Genomic DNA, 27,610 nt, shown 5'->3' on the forward strand with positions numbered 1-27,610 from the left:
CTTCTTGAAGTCTGAGGGTATTTCGCCTGTTTCATACATCTTGCTCACCAGATGGTAGAGTTTTGTCAGGACTGGCTCTCCCACGGCCGTCAGTAGTTCCAATGGAATATTGTCTACTCCGGGGGCCTTGTTCCGACTCAGGTCTTTCAGTGCTCTGTCAAACTCTTCACGCAGTATCATATCTCCCATTTCATCTTCATCTACATCCTCTTCCATTTCCATAATATTGTCCTCAAGTACATCGCCCTTGTATAGACCCTCTATATACTCCTTCCACCTTTCTGCTTTCCCTTCTTTGCTTAGAACTGGGTTTCCATCTGAGCTCTTGATATTCATACAAGTGGTTCTCTTTTCTCCAAAGGTCTCTTTAATTTTCCTGTAGGCGGTATCTATCTTACCCCTAGTGAGATAGGCCTCTACATCCTTACATTTGTCCTCTAGCCATCCCCGCTGAGCCATTTTGCACTTCCTGTCGATCTCATTTTTGAGACGTTTGTATTCCTTTTTGCCTGTTTCACTTACTGCATTTTTATATTTTCTCCTTTCATCAATTAAATTCAATATTTCTTCTGTTACCCAAGGATTTCTACTAGCCCTCGTCTTTACACCTACTTGATCCTCTGCTGCCTTCACTACTTCATCCCTCAAAGCTACCCATTCTTCTTCTACTGTATTTATTTCCCCCATTCCTGTCAATTGCTCCCTTATGCTCTCCCTGAATCTCTGTACAACCTCTGGTTCTTTTAGTTTATCCAGGTCCCATCTCCTTAAATTCCCACCTTTTTGCAGTTTCTTCAGTTTTAATCTACAGGTCATAACCAATAGATTGCGGTCAGAGTCCACATCTGCCCCTGGAAATGTCTTACCATTATATAAGCTATCTGATACCTTTTAGTATCTCCAGGGTTCTTCCATGTATACAACCTTCTTTCATGATTCTTAAACCAAGTGTTAGTTATGATTATGTTGTGCTCTGTGCAAAATTCTACCAGGCGGCTTCCTCTTTCATTTCTGTCCCCCAATCCATATTCACCTACTATGTTTCCTTCTCCCCCTTTTCCTACACTCGAATTCCAGTCACCCATGACTATTAAATTTTCGTCTCCCTTCACAATCTGAATAATTTCTTTTATTTCATCATGCATTTCTTCAATTTCTTCGTCATCTGCAGAGCTAGCTGGCATATAAACTTGTACTACTGTAGTAGGTGTGGGCTTCGTATCTATCTTGGCCACAATAATGCGTTCACTATGCTGTTTGTAGTAGCTTACCCGCATTCCTATTTTCCTATTCATTATTAAATCTACTCCTGCATTACCCCTATTTGATTTTGTGTTTATAACCCTGTAATCACCTGACCAGAAGTCTTGTTCCTCCTGCCACCGAACTTCACTAATTCCCACTGTATCTAACTTCAACCTATCCATTTCCCTTTTTAAATTTTCTAACCTACCTGCCCGATTAAGGGATCTGACATTCCACGCTCCGATCCGTAGAACGCCAGTTTTCTTTCTCCTGATAACTACATCCTCTTGAGTAGTCCCCGCCCGGAGATCCGAATGGGGGACTATTTTACCTCCGGAATATTTTACCCAAGAGGACGCCATCATCATGTAATCATACAGTAAAGCTGCATGCCCTCGGGAAAAATTACGGCTGTAGTTTCCCCTTGCTTTCAGCCGTTCGCAGTACCAGCACAGCAAGGCCGTTTTGGTTATTGTTACAAGGCCAGATCAGTCAATCATCCAGACTGTTGCCCTTGCAACTACTGAAAAGGCTGCTGCCCCTCTTCAGGAACCACACGTTTGTCTGGCCTCTCAACAGATACCCCTCCGTTGTGGTTGCACCTACGGTACGGCTATCTGTATCGCTGAGGCACGCAAGCCTCCCCACCAACGGCAAGGTCCATGGTTCATGGTTCATTACGAAAGTATAAATTGGAATTCCACCAAACACCGCATTTTTTTTTTCCGAATCATTGAAATTGAGACTGTGGCGCGCTTTTGTAAGCCAGTCATAGCTCATGTCACGTGATCTTGCCAGCCGATGACAGTGGATATTCAGAGCACAGGACACGTGATGTAGTGAGCCAACAGCACCATCACTTAAGGGGCACGAACACACAAACAGGGAAAGTTAATAGTTTAAATTAATATACATAGTGTTGCTACAAGAAAAAAAAAAGCTTTCACGTATAATATTGGTCTCTAAGGTTAATAAGCTGCAAGAGAAGCTAAGCTTTCGCATATAATGATCTTTTTTGCACGTGTTACACTTGTGCAGCTACCATGGCATAGGAAGCCCGTATGTATGTATGTGTAAAACATTGAAAGATCATACATTATGTCATAAAAGAAACAAGACAGAAGAGGATACTCCAAGAGCATTGGAATTTCGTGAACCACACTAAAATGTGCATACTTTAAGTGCACATTCATATGTCCAGATTCCCAATGAAGGAGACCTCGACCTGATATTAAGATTTTCAGTGTGGTTTTCGGGATGTAAATTTTCTTGGAGCACCAGTACTGTATTATATCATGTTTGGTTCTTTATTATGGCATAATGCCACATGTAGTAGAAGATGAAAACGTGCACTTGAAATGCAGCGAACAGTTGAAACTAGCCAGTACTGTGGAATTAAACATTTTGTTTCCAATACATCGACTGCTTCTGCGCAAAAGGTTAATAAAAGTCAAGTTTCTTTAGCAAACAGACAAAAATAACTTCACTGTTCTGCAAGGCGATTAATGTGTGACTGTCAGAAAGGTGAAAATATAATAAAATCTGAAACTAATGACATTTTAGCCTTTTGTAATTATGTGAATGTATTTTAATTCACTGATAGCTCCCAGCCACAGATATCCGTTTTGTTTTCATTTGACGTGAGAGTAAACGAAGGGGAAACAGCAAAATCACTAAATGTAAACACAAGTCATGTGGAGACTGCCCACTATAACTCAGACTGCTCTGCGCATGAACCCCGGATCTACAATATTTGCGAACCAGGTCAATAATAAAACAACACAAATTTTCAAAAATATGCTCATCTTGTAGTGCACATCTTTCTGAAAAGTCTGAAACATAAAACATATGCATTCAAGGAAATGTAAGGCATGTTATTTGGTCTTAAGTGTGCCAAAGTGCAGTGCCACGCCTCTTCACACGGCATTCTTCCATCGCACGTCACTGAATTTCGCTCTGTGAAATTGAAACGTGCATATTTTGTAATGGATACAATCAAACTATATTCAGGACAGTAGAAATTGAAATGTCCTGTGGTGCCTCTCCTGCTCCCAGTCGGCTGGTCTGACGGCCTGCCCCTCTTAAAAAACAATCTTACAATTAATAGCGGATGGGATTATTTATAATTGGGAGAACAAGAACTCTTCAGAAAATTTGCACTCTTTATTGCCTATTAGCTAATAACTTGCTGTTTTGTGAGACATAAAATTAAATATAGAATACATAAAACCAATAAAGACAAGAGACAAGGAAGAAAGTACACATTTCTTCAATCATTAGCTCCTAGCATTTTTTTCCTCTCTATCTTGCTACAGCTTTATATGGGGTGCTTTCCTTTCTGCGAAAGAATCTATTACCTCCTCAAATTTCATCAACCGTTTTGCTACATGAAAAATGGAAATGTCGCTACCTAATACTGAAAAAGCTGTAAACCCAAATAATACCCCAGACTGGTGTGGTTTCTCGATCTGATTATGTCTATTTGGTCACTGTCCACTAGATAAAACAAAATAGGCCTTTCTAATATTGCAGCAATTTTGTAACACAAGCCAAATAAACGAGACTGTTTTGGCACAAATGGCCATTTTCATAACAACAGAATATAATTCACGAAGTACCAATATCAAATGCCTATTAGGCCTACTACAAGCAAAAAGCTTTATGTTAGGAAATAGTTTCACATTTCATTCATACGCACCAGTTTCTCAAGCGTGAGATCGTAAAGTAGTATTACAAAAATTTTATATAAATTTGGGATCGTCTTATTCTTCCATAATTCGTGTGATGTCCCCATTTCTTCTCCTTCCTCGTTCTAACAAACAATCTTGTCATCACCAATTCTGTAGCTATTCCTGCTACTGTCAAAATTTGTTCGTCGATTAACTTCACTAACCCTGCCAGAATCACAGGTTTAGTTATCCCGCAATTATTTTCCAGGTAGGCATTATTACGCGCCCATACAACACGTTTTCCATGTTACTTACAGAATAGAACTTAAGCAGCTGCTAGCCGGGGACTGTACAACTGGTCCCTACTAGTATAGCGATCTGGTCAAAAATTTGTGAAAATTTCATTTTCTTGGATACACCGAGAAGATAGCATGTAATCTTTCTCACCTGTTATTCCTTTCAGTCATTTATTTCCATTCTGGTAGTCTGAATCTATGGATTTCACTAGTAATTATAATAACGCTGATCATTCGCAAACCCAATCAACTACATAATCAGACAGCGACTGGCATTCATCCGTTCGGCTTTACTCTGCTCAGCTCGTATGGCCTCGTCCTCTTTTGTCTGTGGAAAGTTTATTTCTAGATGCGACGAAGATTCTCCTGACAGAGACATCACGTACACTATGCACGCATTCAAAAATCAACTTATTACTCATTCAGAAATCAACTTAAAATGTGTTCAAAAATGTTCAAAACCAACAGGGAAGCGTTTCAAAATCATATAAACAATCTCTAGACAAACGTGTGCTGGATGCTATGCACTTTGTAAAACAAGTTTTTTTCCTCAAGAATATGAATTTGGCGCCCCTTTTCCCGGTAGCATCTAGCTGCTTGCTGTGACTGCTTGCTCAGCCAGCAGCCACATTCCTGTAGCCAGAAGCAGGAGAATCTACTACTAAAACACGACTCAACTGCGCATGCGCATGAGCCCGCTCGTAACTGCTAAAACGAATGTAATGTAAACAGTTGTAACTTCATACTCATCGGAGGCAATTTGTTGTTATGAATCATTGAATTGTCTTCCTAAAGCCTTTGACACATTTTGCTGTTGGCAGATGCTTGCACGAGCACTGCGTGTCACCGTTGTATATGGTGCATTTCCCTTGCAATGTAAGTTATTTTCTCTTTTTCTCTCGTTTATGTTTTATCTTTGAAGTATTAATGCGCAGTTGCAGGATACAGAAATATCCTTTGTTAGAGCATCAGTTCTTACCAATAAAAATTTAACTGAAAACGTCTCAATGAAAAATTCCCAGAGTTCTAAAAAATTCCTGTGTTTTTCCAGGTTTTCTCCTGGATCAAAAAATTCCCGCATTTTTCCCGGATCTCCCGGGTCTTATACACCCTGCTTTCAACATTTCCCACAGTTTGTTGGTGAGTACATTGTCACATGCTTTTTCTGTGTCAATAAACGCAGGCCAATCTTTGAGTGTTTTTCACATTTTAGTTTCATTGTGAAGATATTGTCATTACCGACCTTCCAGCTCAGAATCATGTTTGCCCACCTTGCTGCCTGTGACTTGTCTCTTTCTCTACCAGATCTTTCAGTACCTTGGACACACCCTATAATTACTTGGATCATTATATGTGACCCTTTCTTATGCACCCATCTTATGTAACATTTTCCATTCCAATGTATCCTCATCTCCATTTAATATTCTTTCAAACAGCCTCCTTACCATCTCCAACAATTTTGGTGGACCAAACTTCACCACTTCTGGGTATATTGATACATATCCTGGCGCTTTCTTCATCTAACAGTTCCTGACAGCCTGCTGAAAAATTTTATATCCAAACAGCACAATTGCTCCTGTTGCATCCTCACCTCACATTTATATGAAAATTCAGGCTGAGTTTCCTGGAATAAATCCTTAAAATATTTTGTCCATTGACCATCACTAACCTTATTATAATGTAACTTTTCACTAGTTGAAATACACACTGACTTCCCTTTTCTCCATGTCTCATCACTGAAGTCCCACCAATCATCTTATTGACATATTCACCTCTTTCTTTCCACACCCTGTTTTTCCTTTTTTAACCCTTCTCTTTTTACTTCTCCATTTAGTGTCCTATACCTATCTCGACTTTGACTGTCATTCACATTCAGGACGTACACAACAAAAAGGAAGGGTGATAATAAATTAGAACCTGGTGGTACACCACATGTAACTACAAGTAGATCCCAGATGGATAATGGTTGACAGTTTAATACAGGCTCTTTCCTGTTGACATTTTTTGTTTCCTATTAGAGAAACACAATCCAAACCATTTTGTGGCATTTCACATGACATCATAATATTCTAATTTACCTAAAAGTACAGTGTTCAAGCTTTCGCAACAAACTGTTGCCTCATCAGGAAAGAGGGAAGGAGAGGGGAAGACGAAAGGAAGTGGGTTTTAAGGGAGAGGGTAAGGAGTCATTCCAATCCCGGGAGCGGAAAGACTTACCTTAGGGGGAAAAAAGGACGGGTATACACTTGCACACACGCACATATCCATCCACACATTCATACACAAGCAGATGTCTGCGCTTTCGTTCGGTAAGTCACCTCATCTTTGTTTTTATATAAAATTTTTCCCACGTGGAATGTTTCCTTCTATTATATTAAAAGTACAGTGTGATTTACACAGTCAAAAATGCTTGAAACTTAACATACTATACTAGCAACCTGTAGTTTATTCTCTAACAAAGTATATGTAAATAGCCTCATTATCAGAACTGTGACTCTTGTAACATATTATTTGTAGTCACATGGCCAAGGAGATGCTTGTACATCATATTTTTTAAAATTTTCAAGAAAGTTGGCAAAAGTGAAATCAGATGGAAGTTTGATGGTAATTCTTAATCTTCTTTCTTATACAGAGCCTTAACTTCAGTGTACAAGGTGTCCAACTCGAACCTCCATGATTTCAAGGACCCAGGGGGAATTAAAAAAAAAAAAAAAAAAAATGAAAAATGCACCACACTGTAGAGCATCTCAAAGAATTTATTTATCATCAATACACCTCTACATGCGAACCATGTGTAGCACGAAGAATATCGAGTCTATATTCAACTTGTCAAGTTCTTTGTAACATTTCCTCTGTTATTGTTGCAATTGCATTAGTGATATGATGTCGCAGTGTAGGAATATCATCCACTTTGGTCGCCCGCATACACACGGTCCTTCATAAATCCCCACATGAAGAAATCAAGCGGTATAATGTCTGGTGAACTTGGTTGCCAGGCAATGGGTTCACTGTGTCCGATCCAATGATTAGGAAATTTCCTATCCAGGAACTTGCGAACAGCCATTGACCGATGCGGTGGAGCTCCATCTTGTTGAAAAATGATGTTGGGTTGCAAGTCTTGTATCTGAGGGTACACAAACTGCTCCAACATGTCCAGATACTCTGACCCATTCACTGTTTCTTCTGCAATGGAGAATGGTCCGACAATCCCATCGTGCATTAGCCTGCACCATATGATTAGTTTAGGGCTATCACAAATATGTTCAATGACAACTTGCGGATTTTGTGAACCCTAAATCCGAACATTATGCCTATTAACCCTTCCTAACAGATGAAAGGCTGCCTCATCTGAGAGTAAACATCTTTCCAGGAAGCTGGCATCCATATCAGTACACTGCAGCATATCCGCAGCAAATTGTTGTCGGCGTGGTTTGTCATTCGGTGTCAGATGTTGCAGAATTTGCACTTTGTAGGCACACATAAAGAGGATGCTGGTGAACTACACAATGCAATGTTGATCAAGGTACATAAGGTTGCCTAGATGGTTGACGAATTGACTTACGTGGGCTTCTGAGAAACGTTTGTCTGATTTCCTCCACTGCCTCTTCTGAAACTCCGTAACGTGCACCGCCAGAATGTTTCAGAACACTTTCTGTTGCTAGAAACGATGATAATTTCTTTGCACAGGAATCGGCGATTTTATTTCAGCAAACCACACTACTGCTTGCACGCGCTGCTGTGGAGTCACCACTTTCACTTCATGCGACCATGCTGCACACTGGTGACAATACTTCTGATGCAGGAATATAAATTCTTTGAGACGCTCTACAATGTGGTGCATTTTTCATTGTCATATCTATAGCGTTTTTCCTCTCCTGGGTCCTTGAAATCAGGGAGGTTTGAGTGGGACACCCTGTATTTCAGCAAATAGGGAAATGTTCCAGTGAAAAAAGAAATGCTACACAATTGAATTACGTCTACGTCTATGTGATTACTCTGCTATTTACAATAAAGTGCCTGGCACAGGGTTCAATGAACCACCTTCAAGCTGTCTCTCTACCGTTCCACTCTCAAACGGCACACGGGAGAAACAAGCACTTAAATTTTTCTGTGCGAGCCCCAATTTCTCTTATTTTATCGCGATGATCATTTCTCCCTATGTCGGTGGGTGCCAACAGAATGTTTTTTGCAATCGGAGGAGAAAACTGGTGATTGAAATTTCATGAGAAGGTCCCATCACAAAAAAAAAAAAACGCCTTTGTTTTAATCATTGCCACTCCAATACACGTATCATGTCTGTGACACTATCTCGCCTATTTTGTGATAATACAAAATGAGCTGCCCTTCTTTGTACTTTTTCGATGTCATCCGTCAGTCCCACCTGATGCGGATCCCACCCGCACAGCAATACTCCAGAATGGGGCGGACAAGCGTGGTGTAAGCAGTCTCTTTAGTAGACCTGCTGCACCTTCTAAGTGTTCTGCCAATGAATCGCAGTCTTTGGTTTGCTCTACCTACAATATTATCTATGTGATCGTTCCAATTTAGGTTATTTGTAATTGTAATTCATAAGTATTTAGTTGAATTTACAGCATTCAGATTTGTGTGACTTATTGCGTAATCGAAATTTAACCGATTTCTTTTAGTACTCATGTGAATAACTTCACACTTTTCCTTATTCAGGGTCAATTGCCATTTTTCACACCATACAGATATCTTATCTAAATCATTTTGCAAGTCATTTTGATCGTCTGAAGACTTTACAAGACAGTAAATGACAGCATCATCTGCAAACAATCTAAGACGGCTACTCAGTTGTCTCCTATTTCGTTAATATAGACTAGGAACAATAGAGGTCCTATAACACTTCCTTGGGAAACGCCGTATATTACTTCTGTTTTACTCGATGACTTTCCGTCTATTACTACGAACTGACCTTTCTGACAGGAAATCACGAATCCAGTTGCACAACTGAGGCGATACTCCATAGGCACACAGTTTGTTTAGAAGACGCTTGTGAGGAATGGTGTCAAAAGCCTTTTGGACATCTAAAAATATGAATCAATTTGACATCCCCTGTCAATAGCACTTACTACTTCATAAGTATAAAGAGCTAGTTGTGTTTCACAAGAACAATATTTTCTGAAACTGCGCTGACTGTGTGTCAATAAATCGTTTTCTTCGAGGTACTTCATAATGTTTGAATACAGTAAATGTTCCAAAACCCTACTGCAAATCGACGTTAGTGATATAGGCCTATAATTCAGCGGATTACTCCTACTTCCCTTTTTGGGTATTGGTATGACTTGAGCAATTTTCCAGTCTTTAAGTACGGATCTTCCTGTGAGCGAGTGGTTGTATATAACTGCTAAATATGGAGCTATTTTATCAGCATACTTTGAGAGGAACCCGACTAGTATACAATCTGGACTGGAGGTCTTGCTTTTATTAAGTGATTTACTGCTTCATTATTCTGAGGATATCTACTCTATGTTTCTCATCTTGGCAGTTGTTCTTGATTGGAATTCAGGAATATTTACTTCGGAAAACCGTGTTTAATAACTCTGCTTTAGTCGCACTGTCATCAGTGACTTCACCATTGTTATCACACAGTGAAGGTATTGATTGCGGCTTGCCACTGGTGTGCTTTATGTATGGCCAGAATCTCTTTGGGCCAGATTTTGAGACAGAATTTCGTTGTGGAAATTATTAAAAGCATCTCGCTCTGAAGTAAGTGCCATATTTTGAACTTCTGTAAAACTTTGCCAATCTTGGGGATTTTGCGTTCTTTTAAATTTGGCATGGTTTTTTCGTTGCTTCTGCAACAACGATCTGACTCGTTTTGTGTACCAGGGGGATCAGTACCATCATTTATTAATTTATGTGGTATATATACCTCAATTGCTGTCGATACTATCTCTTTGAAAACATTCCACAACTTTTCTACACTTACATGATCAGATCAGGAGTAGTTTAATATGTTAATAAACTCACAACACTCTTTATTAAACTTTGTTGATATTTTACCATAACCATTGGAACACACTATTGCTGAATATGGTGGAGATTACTTATGCTGTAAAGGGAGGGTGTAATGGCCGATCTGAGATATTCCATGGCAGGACCTACATACCCCAACATCTTTTCAAATTATGAAATGCTTGTAATAAAAGCTTGGAGCTCTTCACACACTGTTACAGTGTGACATTTACTCTCAAAATTATCTGCTCCTCATCTCCGGTTCTACCAGTCTCCTCCTTCGCTATATGCCATATTGTCTTCACTTTATTACCTGGTGTGATTATCATTCATTTTTGTAGACGTCAGTTCACGCTGAATCACTCTGAGGCAAAACTGTGTTCAGAAAAGGTAAAGAATTCATTAATACACAATGGATTTTTCATTGATTCACTTCAGTTCATATCTTTGAGGAATTCCCTAAAACAATCAATTTTTGGCTTACTGATTACTCTCCTGGACTCAATATTAGTAGCTTATGTATCCTGGTCAGGATCAACATTTCATATAAGGAACTGATTGTCATGGTCTGAGAGGCCATTAACTACTGGTTTTGAAATAATAGTTTTGTTCATTCGACATTTTTATAGAGACATTATCAATGACTACTTCTGACAAATAAGCTACCCTAAAGTTTACACCAGGAACTAAGTTGAATGATAACACTACCACCACCACCTGCAATGAATCATTACTGGAAGAATTAAGAAAATCTACATTGAAATCAATGGCAACCACTACGTCTTTTTTCTCTTTTTTTTTTTTTTTTCTTTTTCGTACTCTTAAAAAGGCCCATAGAGCTTCAACACAATTTATGAACAGATTAAAATTTTCTACAGTTGCTAAATGTACACTTACTATTACAAATGATTTGATATGAAATTCTAATGTATATGTTCTTAATGTATGACAATCCCTGATGAATGTGGCAACTGGTCTGAAACATTTCTGCTTTTAGAAATGAGATGGAAACTCAAGTCTTGCAATAATTACCACATCTACACCAGTGGTCACATGGCATTTGGAGGGGCAGATAGTATCAACTGAGTTTGACAATTAATTCATCAATTCAAACAAGTAATTCATTCATTTTACTCCTCAGCGCTTGGATATATGATATATGACGAGAACATAGTACAGTGGAAATAAAATTTCTAGTGATTCCTAAAAATTTTCAGATAAACACTTCCTATACACTTCTTTCTCACACAAAATGTTTTGTTCAATACTGACCACTCTCTAATCTTTGTTTCTTTCACACCTTCCTGTAGTAAAAACAGATGCTGCTCTGACGAACAACCACCATCTGTGTACCTACTACAGAACAAGGCGACACTGGTACTACCTTCCTATTGAGGAGTCAACTGATACATTAAGGCATAACACAGCCAATAGACGGCAAATGACTTTAGTTGTTGCATACATTGAAAGTGAAGATCTCAGGCTATGCAGTAAGACCATAGGTACCACCTCAATGAAAATAGACATCATATACCAGACATTGATACATGTGTTCCCATAATTCTTCTGAGCCATGCAGTTAAATATTCTAGTAATTACACAAAAACATATGATTTGGGACTAGATTCGACTGTATTACTCAAACATCACTGAAAACTAACAATCATTATGACATTTCTTAGATGAATATCACACTCAGGCTTCACTATTTCAAGAAACCCTTAACATTTTACAATAAATTGAGATTTTGTGTTTAATTCACGGAATATCAATGAAACAGGATCGACAGTGGTCAAAATAATTTACTACAGCTAACAACAACTGTGTATATAACACATTTTAGGTTGATATGGAAACTACCATAGGCACTAATAGCTTGAAACAAAATTGTTTAATACCTTGCTGTTTTGTTCCACATTTTCTGCTGAATAAGCTTTCTTTGTGCTTTAAAGAGTTCCCAGTCTTCCCGCAGCATCCTCTGCTTTGCCTTCAATGTTGCCTGCTCTTGGCTGGATAGGAAACAGATCAGCATAGCCATTAAATTTAAACTTAAATTGTAAAGTTATCCACAAATACAGTGCACACTTACGGCATAGTAATATTTACTTATCAATGGGCACACTTCACATTAAGTAATACTATAACTCTGTTAAATTAACAATGCATAATAAATGTTAACGGCATCAACAATATCCTCATATACAGACAGCAAGAACAGATGGGGAGGACATAGTGGATGTGAAATAGAGCGGAGAAAGGGTGGGTCAGAACGGGGTTGGGAAGAGCAGTCAGAAAGAGTGTGAGTGAGTCAGAGCAGGGAAGAGATAATGGCAACGAGTAGGCACAGTGAGGGGATGGAGGGAGAAGGGCACAAGATGGTTAGGTGGTGCGAGAGGGGATGGTGCAAGTGAGGAGACAGAGAGTGCTAACGATGCGTGTGCACGGCGCCAGGAGAAAGGATGCAAGGTGGCAGGAACAGACTGCAGTGGGAGATGATGGCTTGCAGGGAGCCACGAGAGAGTGCAGGGCACCACGTGGATATGCGTGGGTCTCGAACTCAGCAGAGATGGAGCACAGAGGAGTGTGTGGGGAGAGTGTGCATGGGGAGTTGTGTCGCGAGATCATGTGATGGGTGATAAGGTGGGTCTGCCTGAAGTGGCAGAGTGGGGGTATGCCCGAAGCAGGATTCCTGTGGCGTGAGAGGTAGAGGATGGGGGACAACCCCACATGGTGTGAAGGAAATGGTCCAGAGAGCCACACATGTTGCAGTGAGGGGGCTGTGGTGCTGGGAGGGGGCTCTACTAAAGAGGAGAGCTGCAAGGGGTGAGAGGGGAGCAGCAAGGTATGAGAGGGTGGGGGGGGGGGGGTGCGGGCGCAGTCGCCCCAGTAGGGGAGGATCGCACGAGGCCTGTGCGTTGTGCAGGAGGTAGGGGGCAATACCCGTGTGACGCGCAGGGGAGGCTGAGTGTGGTGCAGGAGAAGCTGAGCGTAGTGCACAGAAGGGACAATATGGTGCAGGGGCCTTGAGGTCTGAGAGGCAGGCACAGTGTGTGTGTAGGGGGCACCATAGTGGGATGGGTCAGATCAGATCACATGGCGGAGGAGAGGAGGAGGCGATCAGCGATGGGTGGGGGATGGAGAGTACGATGGAGAGGAGGGAGCGGCTGGGTGAAAGGGAACTAGAGTTTGGGAGATGGTAAATGTAGAGGGGCAAGGGGACAGTGATTGGGTGTTTGGTGGAGGGTAAATGTAGAGGGGCAGGGGGATGGAGAAGGGAAGAGATGGGCCAGAGAAGGGGAGAGGTGGCGAGCAAAGGGGCTGAGGGAGAGGCATAAAAAAGGGAGCGGCTACAAGAAGGGGGAGGGATAAGGGAATGGGTGAGTGTGAATAAAAAGGGGAAGGTGGACAAGTGGGGGAGAGGTGGTTTACACAAGTCGAGGAGAGGTGACTGACAAGCAGGGGGAGAGGTAGATAACAGAAGGAGAGGGGTGCAAGAGGGCGTAAGAAGGGGGAACAATGGGAGATGAGAGTGAAGGGGGAGAGAGGGGCAAAATGGAAGGAGGGGAGGTGGTGAGAGGAAGGAGGCTGAGAGGCTGGATGAGGGGCAGATGGAAAAAGTGGGGCAGATCAATAGAGGGGGCCATGCAGGAAGGAAGAAAAGGACATCAAAAGAGAGGGTATACATTGGAAGAAGAGTGATACATGAGAATGGAGAGGGAGTCATGGGAAGGAACAGAGGGGTCCTCAAAAGAGAGAGTACACACTGTAAGAGAGGTGATACATGGGAAGAGAGAAGGGGACATCAAGAGAGAAGGTATATATTGGAAGAGGTAGGGGGCTTGGGAAAGGCACTGATGAGGCAGCAGTTAGATCCTTCAGTTAAGCAGTAGACTTCATAAACATAGCAAGGTACACCGTTTCACTTGTGAATTGACACAGATTCTCATAAGAAACAACTTACTTTAAATTTCCTCTGTGCTCTTTAGTTTAAACTCCTATATTTTATGCATGTTATATGCATTTATCAGGCACAGTCCTGCATTTCATTAATGGTCTAGGGCACATTTTTGCCATATTTGGTATGGATAGGAAGTGCCACCAATGTGTTCAGATGCGGGATCAGATGGTGACCCTTTGCTCACAGCTCCAGATGGTGCTGGCTTCGATCATGGAGCTGGAGGCTGTTGCCAATGGGCATCACTGTGGGGCGGCAGGCTGAACATGGAGATCCCAGTGAGGTCCAGCACATACCACACGTCCCCCAATCGGTCTACTACTGTGGGTTCCCCAGGTACTGCCTGCACTACAATTCCGAGGTGTAGAGGCAGCAAAAGATTTTCCAGGGGCCAATTGGAGGGCTTCCCCAGTTTGTCTGCGGAAAAGGTTTCACATGCTATCTGTGTCTGACACAGATCCTGAGCTAGATGCAGTTGCTCGCACTATTGCCGTGGAATCCTCTCGGCCCGGATGGTCTGAGCATTCACAATTCACAGGTGAGATTACTGGTAGCTGGAAGCTCCAAGGTTAGGCATGTAATGGGGCCCTCAAAGATATGGGTGCCTAAACAAGGAAGGAATCCCATGTGCACGCATACAGAGTGGAGTCATTCTAGATGTGGAACAGGTACTTCCAGAAGAGCACAGTATGCAGCCAACGGCATGTGATGTCCCATGTCAGTACTAACGATCTGTGCCACTTTGGACTGCAAGAGACTGTCTTTCGTTTTGGGCAGCTAGATGGAGTGGTGAAGACTGCCAGTCTCGCTTGCAAGATGAAGGGGGAGTTCACCATCTGTAGCATCATCATCGACAGAATTGACTGTGGTCCTTTGGTGGAGAGTCAATTGGAAGTTCTGAATCAGAGGCTCAGATAGTTCTGCGACTTACACGCTGCAACTCAGAGCTCCGCTTGATGTAGGTCAGGGGCCGACTACACACAGGAAATGGCTACAACGGTAGCGAGGGCTGTGTGGTGGGGACGGGACAGTTTTTTAAGTTAGAGAGTCTTGGAAAACTACAGAAATCGTGTCAGGCTACAAGGGTAGAGGGCACACACAGGCCATAGGTGGACCTAGCAACAATCGGTATTGTGTTTATAAACTTTCGTATCTGTGATGAGAAAAAAATCATGGTTTCAAGCGCTAATAGAAATCAATGAAGCTCAAATCATAGGTATTGAAAGACTGCCAAAGCCGGAGATATGTTCAGCTAAAACTTTTTAAAAGGACCTAAATATGTACAGAATGGGCAGATTAAATACAGTTGGTGGTGGAGTGTTCATTGCTCTCAGAAGAAATTTACCTTGCAACAAAATCCACCAACTCACATGATGCAGATCAAAGAAAACTTGAATTTGATTTCAAATAGGTACCTCACTCATACAATTTCAGTTGGTGGTGTCTTGAATCTACCCTCAATATTTTGGCAAAAATCCAGGTTTGAAGCAGGTGGCAGGCATAAAACACGATACAAAATCTTACTGAATGCTTTCTCAGAAAATTCTTTTGAACAATTAGTTCAGAAGCACAGCCAAAGTGCAAATGGTTGAAAACATACTTGATCTCTTAGCAACAAAATACCTCTAAACAAAAAGGAAGCATCATACTGGGTGCAGAGATTAGTGACTATGAGGTCACTGTAACAAGAGTGAATACTGAAACACCCACACTCACCTAAAATAAATGTAAAACATATCCATTTAATAAAGTGAATAAAAATTCACTTGATGCCTTCCTAAGTTGCAGTTTCCACTGCTTCCAAACTAAGAGACTGATGGCATTTGGTATATGCAAGGAGTTTCAGAAGTGACGGTCAATATTCATGGATATGACAGAACTGATCATTCAAAACAAAAAAAGTCAAGTAAACATGGACTCTAAAACACATACCTTACGAGTTATGAACAATTCTGGATATTCGATACTGTGAAACAAATCTCTTCTACTGCAAGCTCTTTGTTTTCCATATTTTAGGAAGTGTTAGTATGGACCAAAATAAGAGAATAATGTCCAGTAAACATGTGCTCTAAAATGCATACCTTACAAGCTACGAGCACTTTTTCATCTCCACTACTCTCAAACACAACTCTTCTAATGAAGAAGTGCTCACACCTTTTAAAGTATGGATTTTAGAGCACATTTACTGGACATTTTTCTCTTGTTTTGATCCATACTACCACTGTCTAATATATGGAAAGCTAAGAGCTTGCAGTAGAAGAGATTTGCTTCACAGTATTGAAGATCAAGATTTGCTCATAGCTCTTATGGTACGCGTTTTAGAGCACATGTTTACTTGACCTTTTTTGTTTCAAATGATCATCCCTGAATATTAAACATCACTTCTGAAACACCTTCTATTTACCAAATAAATTAATAAGAGATGGAACTTATCACCCAAGATACACAAAACAGGTCAGACCACTGTTGCAGAATCAACGAAAAAAGCATGCCAAATTTAAAAGAAGGGAAATTCCTGAAGTTTACCAAAGCTTTTCAGAAGCTTGAGATTTAATGTGATCTTCAGTGTGAGGTGTTTTTAATAATTTGGACAATGAAACTCTGTCTTAAAATCTAGTTGTATGTAAAGTACACCAGTGCCCAACACAATCAATACCATCTCCAATGGTGGGATTGACTTTTTGATACAATCTATATGGTGGTGTAGGTTAAGGTACAAGGATTCACATCCTACAGCCATTCCCTCTGGTGGGCCCTCGTTTCCCAGTAATCGCAAAAATTTCGCGTGATGCTCCATGGCTCTAAAAATGAAACAATTTACAGACTGGTTCCATAGCATGATGGTTAAAGGACGAACTCCATGTGCAAAAGATTGTTGGCTCAAATCTCATTGGGTACAGAGATTTGTTTCTTATTTTTAAATCTTTATCGAAATCACTTTGAGGATTATTTTTATTCAGTTAATTGGTTTAAATGTACTTTTTTCTATTCATTTGTTATGCCATATCTGTCATGGTGTGAAATAAACCATTTACTATCCGTTTTCTTCCAATCAGTCATGTTCATGTAATTTTGATTACTGTTATATTTTAACTTTGATTTAATTACTTTCATGTTGTCATCTGACATTTTAATTCATCCATGTCACAGCATTCAATATTTCAATTTCTCATTTTGCTTCAATTTTCTTTTACTGATAGTCTCTTCATTCGTTTAGTTTGTAATCCATGTTATTTTGTCCATAGCACAACGAAAATTGATGTTTTAAATGTTTGCATAAGGATTGCCACCCAAAAAGATGTACATCTTGTAATGAAAAATACATTCCTGACACTACTGCACTGTCAATATAAACAGATTATTTCATCTATTGACTTCTGACCAACAGATCGGCATTTTTAAGTGTTTAAATATTATCATAGATAAATAAAAGTAATTAAATTCACATGCACAAAGCTTCCAAGTGGAAAAAAGAATGGTAGTAAGAAAAAAATAAGAGCAACTGAAGAAGTTAAAATGTTGATTAAAATAATGTGACAAAGAAATACAAATGAAAGAAATAGCATGTACACCAACTAATTGAATAAAAATAATTATCAAAGTCATTCCCATACAGATTTAAAATCAAAAAGCGTTGTACCTGATGTGATTTTAATGGACAATCCTTTGGATGTGTAGTTAGTATCTTAGCCATCAAGCTACGGAAGCAGTCTGTAAACTGTTGTTACTTTTTAAGCTATAGAGCATCACACAACACTCCGGGAAAAAAAAAAAAAAATTCATCAATTACTCACATTCAAGGGTCAATCAGCGTGAATGATTGCAAGGTGTAATTCCTTGTACCTTAACCTACGTCATTATATTGATAGATGCAGAAAATCAATCCCACCGTTGAGGACACCTTCCTAGTAAGGAGTGCTATTGACAAGGGATGTCAAATGGATCCCATATTTTTAGATTTGCAGAAGGCTTTTCACACTGTTCTGCACAAGTGACAACTAATGAAATTGTGTGCCTACAGAGTATCCAGAGTATCGCATCAGTTGTGTAACTGAATTTGTGATTTCCTGTTAGAAAGGTTAACAGTTCACAGCAACTGATGAAAAGTCACTGAGTAAGACAGAAGTGATATCTGCACCTCCCCAACGAAGTGTTATAGTCCCTTTGGTGCTCCTGATCTATACAAATGATTTAGGATATAGGATACAAGCTGAGCAGTCATCTTAGATTGACTGCAGTTGATGCTGTCATTCTCTCTCTCTCTCTCTCTCTCTCTCTCTCTCTCTCTCTCTCTCTCTCTAAGCTTGTAAAGTCATTGGATGATCATAGGACGTCTGCTGTTCCTGACCTATATAAACAATTTAGGAGACAATTTGAGCAGTCCTCTTACACTGTCTGCAGTTGATGCTGTCATTTACCTTCTCCCTTTTTTTAAAGCTTGTACAGTCAGCAGATGATTAAAATCAATTGCAAAATAATTTATACAAGATATCTGTATGGTGCAAAAAGTGGCAACTGACTAAATACTGAAAAGTGCAGTCATTCACGTGAGTACTCAAAGAAATCCACTAAATTTTGGTTACATGATAAAACACAAGGATAATTTTATGGGTTCAGCAAACCAAAGATTATGATCTACTGGCAGAAAACTTACAAAACACAAGAGAGACTGACTACACTACACCTGGCTATCCTCTTCTGGAGTAAGAGGTCTGTTCAAAAAATTACGGAACATTCATAATTTCACGCCAACAGTATGTTGGAGCGAAATGAGATTGGCATCCCTGCCTCAAGTAGAACGTTGTATCACACAGTTTGCGAATTTCGAGATGGCAGAGTTAGAGGAGCAATGCATCTACATTATATTTTGCGTGAAACTCCAGAAAACCTTTACAGACACACACTAAATGATGCAGGAAGCCTACAGTGGTGAGCACTTAATCCATACTCATTCTTACAAATGGTTCACACAGTTTAAAAATGACCGGACAGAAGTTAAAGATGAACCTCGTTCAGGACACCCTTCAACATCTACCGATAGCGCTCATGTCAAGAATGCCAACGAAAATGAGCCTGACAACTGAAGATTGATTGTCAAAGACATTGCAGAAGAATGTAACATTTCAGTCGGAACATATCATGCAAATCTTGACACAGCTTCATGAACTGCATTGTGTTGATACCAAACTCAAGTCAAACTCAAGTCAAGACCAGAAAGATCCTCGCCTTGCAATATATGAAGTGCTTTTGGACCGTGCAAATGAGAACGAAATGTTCCTTAAGGGAATCGTAACTGATGACGAGATGTGTGTCTATGTTTATGGTGTTGAGACCAATGTTCAATCTTCACAATGGGTTGGCAAAGGTTCTCCAAGATCAAAAAAAGCTCATCAGGTCAGGTCAAATGTCAAAGCCATGTCAATAATCTTCTTTGACTTTGAAGGATTAGTTCATCATGAATTCAAGCCACAGGGACAAACTGTTACTCGAAGATATTATCAGGACATGTTGCGACACCTGCAAGAAAATGTGAGAAGGAAACGATGGCCTGAAATGTGGTGGGACAATTCATGGCTCTTGCATCATGATAACGCAGTTGCAGACCTGGAACCTCTGGACTTTTTTATCCCCAAAGTTGAAAAACCATTTGAAATGATGAGGATTTGCAGCAACAGACGAGATAAAAGAAAATTCGCAGATAGCACTTCGCACAATCCAGCAAGAAGCCTACCAAGACTGCTTCTGGAGTGGAAATTGTGTTTGGAGCAGTGTATCAATTGTGGAGGACAGTGATCCAAAAGAGACCCTGCACCATTGGTAAAAGGTACGCGTAGAACAATTTTGGGAATGATGTTCCGGAATTTTCTGAACAGAGCTCATATTGCAGCATGGTATGAGATCAACGGATATGTTTGACGAAGGACTAGGGTGAAGTTCAAAGAAAGGCAGGCAGTTACATATTATCGTGTAATAGGGGGGAGAGTGCCACATATACAATACGTAGGTTGGATTGACATTCAATACAATATAATCTTTTTTTGCAGCAAGATGATCTCACAAAATTTCGATCACCAACTTTCGCCCCTGAGTCAGAAAATATGTTTATGGTGCCTACCTATACAGGAAGAACGATCATAATAATAAAATAGACACTAGAGCTCACACGGTAAGGTATCAGCTTTTCTCGCGTATTGTTTGAGACTGGAACGGTTGAAAAATAGCTTGCAGGTGGGTCGCTGACTCCTCTGCCAGGAATGTAATTGGGAACTACAGAGTAATTCTGTAGATGTAGATGGGAAGAGGGGTGGGGGGTTGCGGTGGGGAAGAGGGGTGGGGGGTTGCGGTGGGGAAGAGGGGTGGGGGGTTGCGGTGGGGAAGAGGGGTGGGGGGTGGGGGGAAGAGGGGTAGGGGTGGGGGGAAGAGGGGTAGGGGTGGGGGGAAAGGGGTAGGGGGTGGGGGAAAGGGGTAGGGGGGAAGAGGTAGGGGGGGAAGAGGTAGGGGGGGGGAAGAGGTAGGGGGGGAAGAGGTAGGGGGGGAAGAGGTAGGGGGGGGAAGAGGTAGGGGGGGGAAGAGGTAGGGGGGAAGAGGTAGGGGGGGAAGAGGTAGGGGGGGAAGAGGTAGGGGGGGAAGAGGTAGGGGGGGAAGAGGTAGGGGGGGGAAGAGGTAGGGGGGGGAAGAGGTAGGGGGGGGAAGAGGTAGGGGGGGAAGAGGTAGGGGGGGAAGAGGTAGGGGGGGAAGAGGTAGGGGGGGAAGAGGTAGGGGGGGAAGAGGTAGGGGGGGAAGAGGTAGGGGGGGAAGAGGTAGGGGGGGAAGAGGTAGGGGGGGAAGAGGTAGGGGGGGGAAGAGGTAGGGGGGGAAGAGGTAGGGGGGGGAAGAGGTAGGGGGGGAAGAGGTAGGGGGGGAAGAGGTAGGGGGGGAAGAGGTAGGGGGGGAAGAGGTAGGGGGGGGAAGAGGTAGGGGGGGGGGAAGAGGTAGGGGGGGGGAAGAGGTAGGGGGGGGGGAAGAGGTAGGGGGGGGGAAGAGGTAGGGGGGGAAGAGGTAGGGGGGAAGAGGTAGGGGGGAAGAGGTAGGGGGGAAGAGGTAGGGGGGAAGAGGTAGGGGGGGAGAGGTAGGGGGGGAGAGGTAGGGGGGAAGAGGTAGGGGGGAAGAGGTAGGGGGGAAGAGGTAGGGGGGAAGAGGTAGGGGGGAAGAGGTAGGGGGGAAGAGGTGGATGAGACGTGGGGGAGAGTTGGGGAAGGGGTGAGAGAGTTGGGGAAGGGGTGAGAGAGTTGGGGAAGGGGTGAGAGAGTTGGGGAAGGGGTGAGAGAGTTGGGGAAGGGGTGAGAGAGTTGGGGAAGGGGTGCGAGAGGTGGGGAAGAGGTGGGAGGGATGGGGAAGGGGTGGGGGAATTAATGGAACATGGAGGAGATGGAAAGGGAAGGAAACTTGTGAGAGACGGACATGGTGAGTCTGTGGAAGAAAGGGGGAGGGGTGAGAGCAAGAGGGAGGGGTGAGAGCAAGAGGGGAGGGAGTACAAGAGAGAGGAATATAATTTTTATTTTTGTATTACAAATATTACCCAAATTCCTTTTCATATATGTAAGATCTTTGTCACATCTAGTGCATTTAACACAGGAAATGTTGGCGGTTTCTACTTACTTGTAAGCTTCAACCAATGTTTCTGTGTCCCTCCACATAGCTCCTATGAGGGTCATTTCATCATCAAAAGCAAGATAATGATGCACTAGATCTGAATACGCTTCGTTTTTTCCAGGTAACATGTTACGCAACTGTATAGCAAAAATGATAATGTCACTGAATCAATTTGCAAAATACTGCTGCTTCAGTCACAACACCATGGAATACATTAATTCCTCACCTGACCAATGTAAATAGGTAAATTGTCCTGGACAATAGGGTCTGTATACACTAGGCTCTGGTAGAGGTGCTTGTTTAGAACTTCCCAAGTCAAGCTGAATTTCTGCAAGTGTTCCTTTTCCAACTGTTGCAATATTGGACCCAACTGTTTGGCAGCATCACACAGTTTATCATACCCTTCCAACAGACCTGAAAAGTTTAAGGTTATGAAATGCATTTAAAAATTACAAACAGTATTTCAAGAGCTAAAGAAAGAACAATAAGTACCTGTAATGAATATTTCTGCTAACTCTGGGGTTTGCTGTTCCCTATGAAGCAGTTCCAATTGCCTTACTTTGGCTTCTATAACAAATTCCTGCACCTGTGCTTCCAGTCTTTGGAACAACTGATGAGCATCACGTGTACACAACCTAAAAGGAATCTGAAGGTAATAATCTTGCATTGGAACTCAGTTTCACAGAAAGTCAGCACTGTACATTACCATCTTCACTTTAACGAAACACTTTCTTTGTGATTAAATGTGCATTGAACACATTTTGAAACTACAGACAGCAGGTAGCAAGGACTCCTAAAATCTGAGATGGAAAGATGTTAGCATAACACTGTAATGATACATTTAGAAACCTGTCAGGACCTTACCACGAATGTAGTTGGTTCGTTGGTTAGTTACTTTGCTACATCAATTATCATATTTGTAGCGTCTGTGCTGCAAAATTTGTAAACTGTTTTCCAAATATCACATTTTCCACAAATACATGACGATATAGTCATTATTTAACTACCTTTTATGCAACTAATAAGTATTGGCAATTACTGGAAACTTAATTATGACATCAGCTCATTTCATAACTTCTTTGTCCTTGACCATGTGGCATGCTGCACCACATTTTGAAGGTAAGAAAGAACTGTGTCTAACAACGCCTAGTTCAGAACTCCTAAAGACTGGCTGGAATGCATTGGTGCTATTTTAACACACAGCATGTGGGCTGGCAGCCCATGGGCTTGATCTGGCCTGTGATAGGTTTCAATCCAGCCCGTGGGAAAAGAAACTGAGAGAGACAGGGATGTGCTCACATCATATTTTACAGAAACAACCAATCAGCCATCTTAAGTATTTTTCGACAAATACGTAAAAAAACGCTTGCTTATAGTGTTTGCTGATATTAACTCACGAAATTTCAAATATTCGACTGAACTGCCTGTAACCGAAAATCGCAATGTTACTTCTAACTGTATGTTGATAGGAACTGCCTATTTCAATGACATATTGTCTTCTTCTATCCTTTCTTGATTAACATTAATAAATAATTATTGTCCATTGTGGTCATATTAAAACACAGCAACACGTAAATTGAATATACTTTCTAAAAAGCGTAACTGAGGCACAATCTGTTGGCAAAGGGTGATGGGAAAGGGGTGCTACTCGTATCAGTCACGGATGCTATAGTCTTCAGTTTATGTGCTAGGTGCGCCGATTTCACATCATGTGACATGACGAAGCAACCCATAAACTTCAGAAAGCATGTGAGCAGGCCCACATGTTATCAAAGGTTGTCCACGCTTGCTCTAGACAGTTTGTACTTCCTCTCTGAACAAGCAGATTGCTGGAATGCATTAACAAAATAGTTGCTTCCCTACTTTACCTCAATCCAAGCCATCAGAAGGCAGTTTAGTTTATTATTAGCTTCAGTAAACTAGCTACTCTTTTGTACTTTGAACTGAATGTGTGTCATACTTCTCAGCATAACGTCTACATCGTCATTGCAGCAACAATAACACCAAAACTTATGAAAATAATTCTTTCAAAAGTAATAAATAATAAAATCAGAGAACTCCTATGCTAAGTATTACAAAATTAACTTACTTGTGAACTAAGGCTTTCATTTTAGCTTCAGTTTCTGATGATGTCTGTGTCACGTTTCCCTCCATAACCATGCGATACACCATTCGAATATGCTGACGCAACTCCAACCAATGGGATTGGAGGCGCCGCATGTCTTCCAACTGATCTGCTGCTTGTTCTCTGCAAAAGTAGTACATATTTACATAGATATAACAACGGGCTTGGTATAATTTTTTTGTCACAATCTTCCAACATTTTTTACGGTTTTGTTCTTTTTACGGCAAACTTACATAAGATGATATGAAGCAGGTTGCTTTAAAATATGGCAGTGAGGAAGACTTTATTACTACTTGTGGGAAAACAACATAGACTTTGAAATTGATAACTATGAAAGGGTCAAAGATCTATCTATATAAATAAATAAAATGGGATTGCCAAAATTTCCCCACCACATGTTCACTTTGAACCATGTCATCAAGATGGTGGATATCCCTACTTAAAGCTTACGCAGTATAGTGACCACGATGTCACACACTACACAACAAACATGTAAAAACAATTTAATTGCAGAAATAATAAGAAACTAATGAGACAAGAACAGGGATTATGGTTCTTGGGTAGGGACAAGTTGGGGTGAGAAGGGGGTGGGGGGAGGGGGAGAATAGCATCTGAATTTTCATTTGACCACCAAAATAACAACACACTTCACGATACCCACCATTATCAACAATTAAACATTAATTTCAACTACCAGCTCAAACCACAAAATCATACACAACTACTACAACACAAATTTTTATGCGCACACACACACACACACACACACACACACACACACACACTACAAAACCAAAATAACCCTTACAAACACCCATATCTCTCTAACACTACTCTCCAGCAGAACACCAACCCCCAATACCAATCCCCAACACAATACCCACATCAAAATATAAATAAATAATTTTTAACCTCTGCCGTATGGTTCACCATTGAATGTTGATACCCCTGGTACCTAAATCTCTGTATGAAGTAAATGAATCAGAAATGATAGTGAAACCTAACCTTCTGCATTGTATTCCTCAATTAAAGTAACCAAAGCCCGTTTTGCACTCCTCCTCACCACCCTAAAAATCACATCAGAATTCTCACCCCAGAAACAACAGTCCCTCCACACCCTCAGAATGATCACTGCTCCCATTATTAGCCTTCCCAAACACAGATTTGTCCATTTTTACAACTATCCATGACCCCTGCACCCCCACCCCCACATCCAAGTCAACCGAAACTCCGGGGAGGGGGAAGGGGATACACTAACACACTGATCATTGAAATCCATCTCATGAAAACAAAAACACATAGACAAACAAGCACACCAATACCAATAATAAGTTGACCAAACAATATCCCATATCGCCATCCTAGAATTCTTGGAACAGGACCCCTCTTAATAGACCACCAAATATTGTCACGATGGCCCTGCCATATGTACTCATTTCTGTTTCAAGCAGCAGCAACTATGGTCAACTTCAGCAAGTCACTGCACTGCTGACACCTCACCTGCTCCCCCACCAGGCCATACAACTGAAGAAATTTAATTGTCACAGCCATATCTTTGCTCACAACAGCAACTAACAAATGACTGGTATATTCAATCACAAGATCCATACCTAGCAACAAATGACAAAGAAGCAAAGTTAAATTTCAAATCATGAATGAACAAATTTCAAACGACAAAGTAACAGTTCCAAAACAAACAAAAAAACCATTAGCCGATAACTAACAACATTTAAATAACACACAAAATCAAACTCTGAACACACTGAGTAATGCACTGCACTTAGTACAATGCCACACTAACATCACTCATAAACAATTTGGAAACACAAACATTCTTCACTAGTGTGCCATTGCTTATTCCAACATTCACTCTGCAAACACGAGTCATTCAAATACACCGCGCCACAATGATGTCACACAAAACAACATACGTAGTTATGCCAAGGATCAAAGCTGACAACATCTGGTACTCCCAACTTTCTGCTGACCCAGAAAAATTATGCTGAGACTATCACACCAAAACAGTAAATAAGTCTGTTAAAAAAAGGAGGACAAATACTTTGCAAGGCAGCCTCTTAAACAGAGCTTTGTAAGATCAAAACATCATGGTAGATGGTCCTCTTTCACACACAAAAACTTATTTTATGTCATGCAAGAGCATTACTTAAAAGAGTACATTTTATTATCTTCTCAGTAAAATGTGTTTCCTAACAGTTATTATTCCAAGTATTCATAGTGTCAATAAATTCTTAATGGAATATTTTAGTATTATTATTAATTTATTATTACTTATTTCATTTGTCAGTCATCTAATGAACATGACAGCTTATAACAATTCTGACAGTTATTATTTTATCTTTTTTCTAAGTCAGATGTTTTTCATAAATGCACCATGTCCCATGTCTAGCAGAGCGTTAGTCTAACTATATGGCTAAAGTTTTTTTCCTTGTACTGGAAAGACCCAAATGTAACCAGAGTTGGTGGAAGATGTCTTGGTTTTGCACTTCTTAAAACTGTATACCCATTCCACCTAGATTTATTTGTTTTTCTTTCTTTCTTTCAATATTCCACTACAGGATTCTTGTTTTCAGTAATCAAGGGTGTAGAATAATCAGTTTCTCCATGTACCGATTGCAACTATTTGTTTGATTATAGTCAGAAATAGTCTGAAAATCTTTCAGTGTTGTAGGGTATGTTGTGCTGAGAAATAATTGTTAAGAAAAACACTCGGTATCATTTGAGCACAAGTTCAAACAGCTAACCAGAGACGTTGTCACCATATGTTTTCTTTGTTGGTTACCTATAACTGAACAAGAGAGCAATACCAAAATTGCACTCAGAACAGTAGTAAGGATCGAACCCAAGCTTAAGGCTGAACAGTCATGTATGCCATCATCTACATAATGAGAACAACTGAGATTAATTGTACATTGGGGAGGGAAGGCGGGTGTCATTTGAATTTATGCACGCAGACTGGTTGGCTAACTTTAATGTTAATTAACTCTGAAACAGTGCAACGTATTGAATTTTTCTCGGAACAATTACTTCTCAGCATGATCTATCCCACATTATCAGACTGTTTCGGACTGCCCTGTATGTATTATTTGTAAAAAGGTGTTGAAGATATATTCTGTTCATTTGGAATCCTCCAATGCTCTTATGTGGTCAATGAAGCGAAGTCTGCTTTTGTGAACTGTTCCTGTAATTTTCCTATTTTAGAATATATTAACTGTCTCTAATTTTTATATGATCCCATTTTGTGTAAGATCTTTCTCCCTGTTCTAATTCTGCTAGTTCACATCTAACTCTCTGTCTCTCCCTCCCCCACCCGCACATTTTTTTAAGTCTTTTTATGCTGACTCACTGTTACACAGCTCATGTGAATCAGTTTCTTCCTCTTCTACACTCTGAATTACTATACCCTACCACTTTCTTACCTGAACATTACATTATTATTTCATGGGAATGAGCCAATGTCGGATAGTAACACTGGTTGGGCATCCTCTGTGTCCATATTTCTTTCATTATTTTACTATGAGCTTATTCCCTCACTTCACACCAAATTGCCCCAGTCTCTTCCTACTACTACTACTACTACTACTACTACTACTACTATTATTACGACCACCACCACAACCAACACCTCCACCTCCACCTCCTCATGTTTCCTCTACGTCAATCCTTGTTTCTTTATACTTTTTTGTTTCCA

General features: G+C 40.8%; 1 protein-coding gene across 2 annotated transcripts in view; it reads right to left on the reverse strand.

The window, feature by feature from the left end:
- Window positions 1–27,610, reverse strand: part of LOC124794677 (protein FAM193A-like) — a 225,302-nt gene that overhangs the window by 187,244 nt on the left and 10,448 nt on the right. For both annotated transcript variants that reach the window (XM_047258212.1, XM_047258211.1), the window contains exons 3-7: window positions 23,866–24,024; window positions 22,269–22,411; window positions 22,003–22,190; window positions 21,783–21,913; window positions 12,088–12,198 (exon numbers count right to left, since the gene is read on the reverse strand). In XM_047258212.1, the coding sequence (XP_047114168.1) occupies window positions 12,088–12,198; window positions 21,783–21,913; window positions 22,003–22,190; window positions 22,269–22,411; window positions 23,866–24,024 (732 nt within the window). The remainder of the gene's footprint in view (window positions 1–12,087; window positions 12,199–21,782; window positions 21,914–22,002; window positions 22,191–22,268; window positions 22,412–23,865; window positions 24,025–27,610) is intronic.

Source organism: Schistocerca piceifrons, chromosome 4 (assembly GCF_021461385.2).
Source record: "Schistocerca piceifrons isolate TAMUIC-IGC-003096 chromosome 4, iqSchPice1.1, whole genome shotgun sequence".
In the NCBI taxonomy this organism is placed as follows: Eukaryota; Metazoa; Arthropoda; class Insecta; order Orthoptera; family Acrididae; genus Schistocerca; species Schistocerca piceifrons.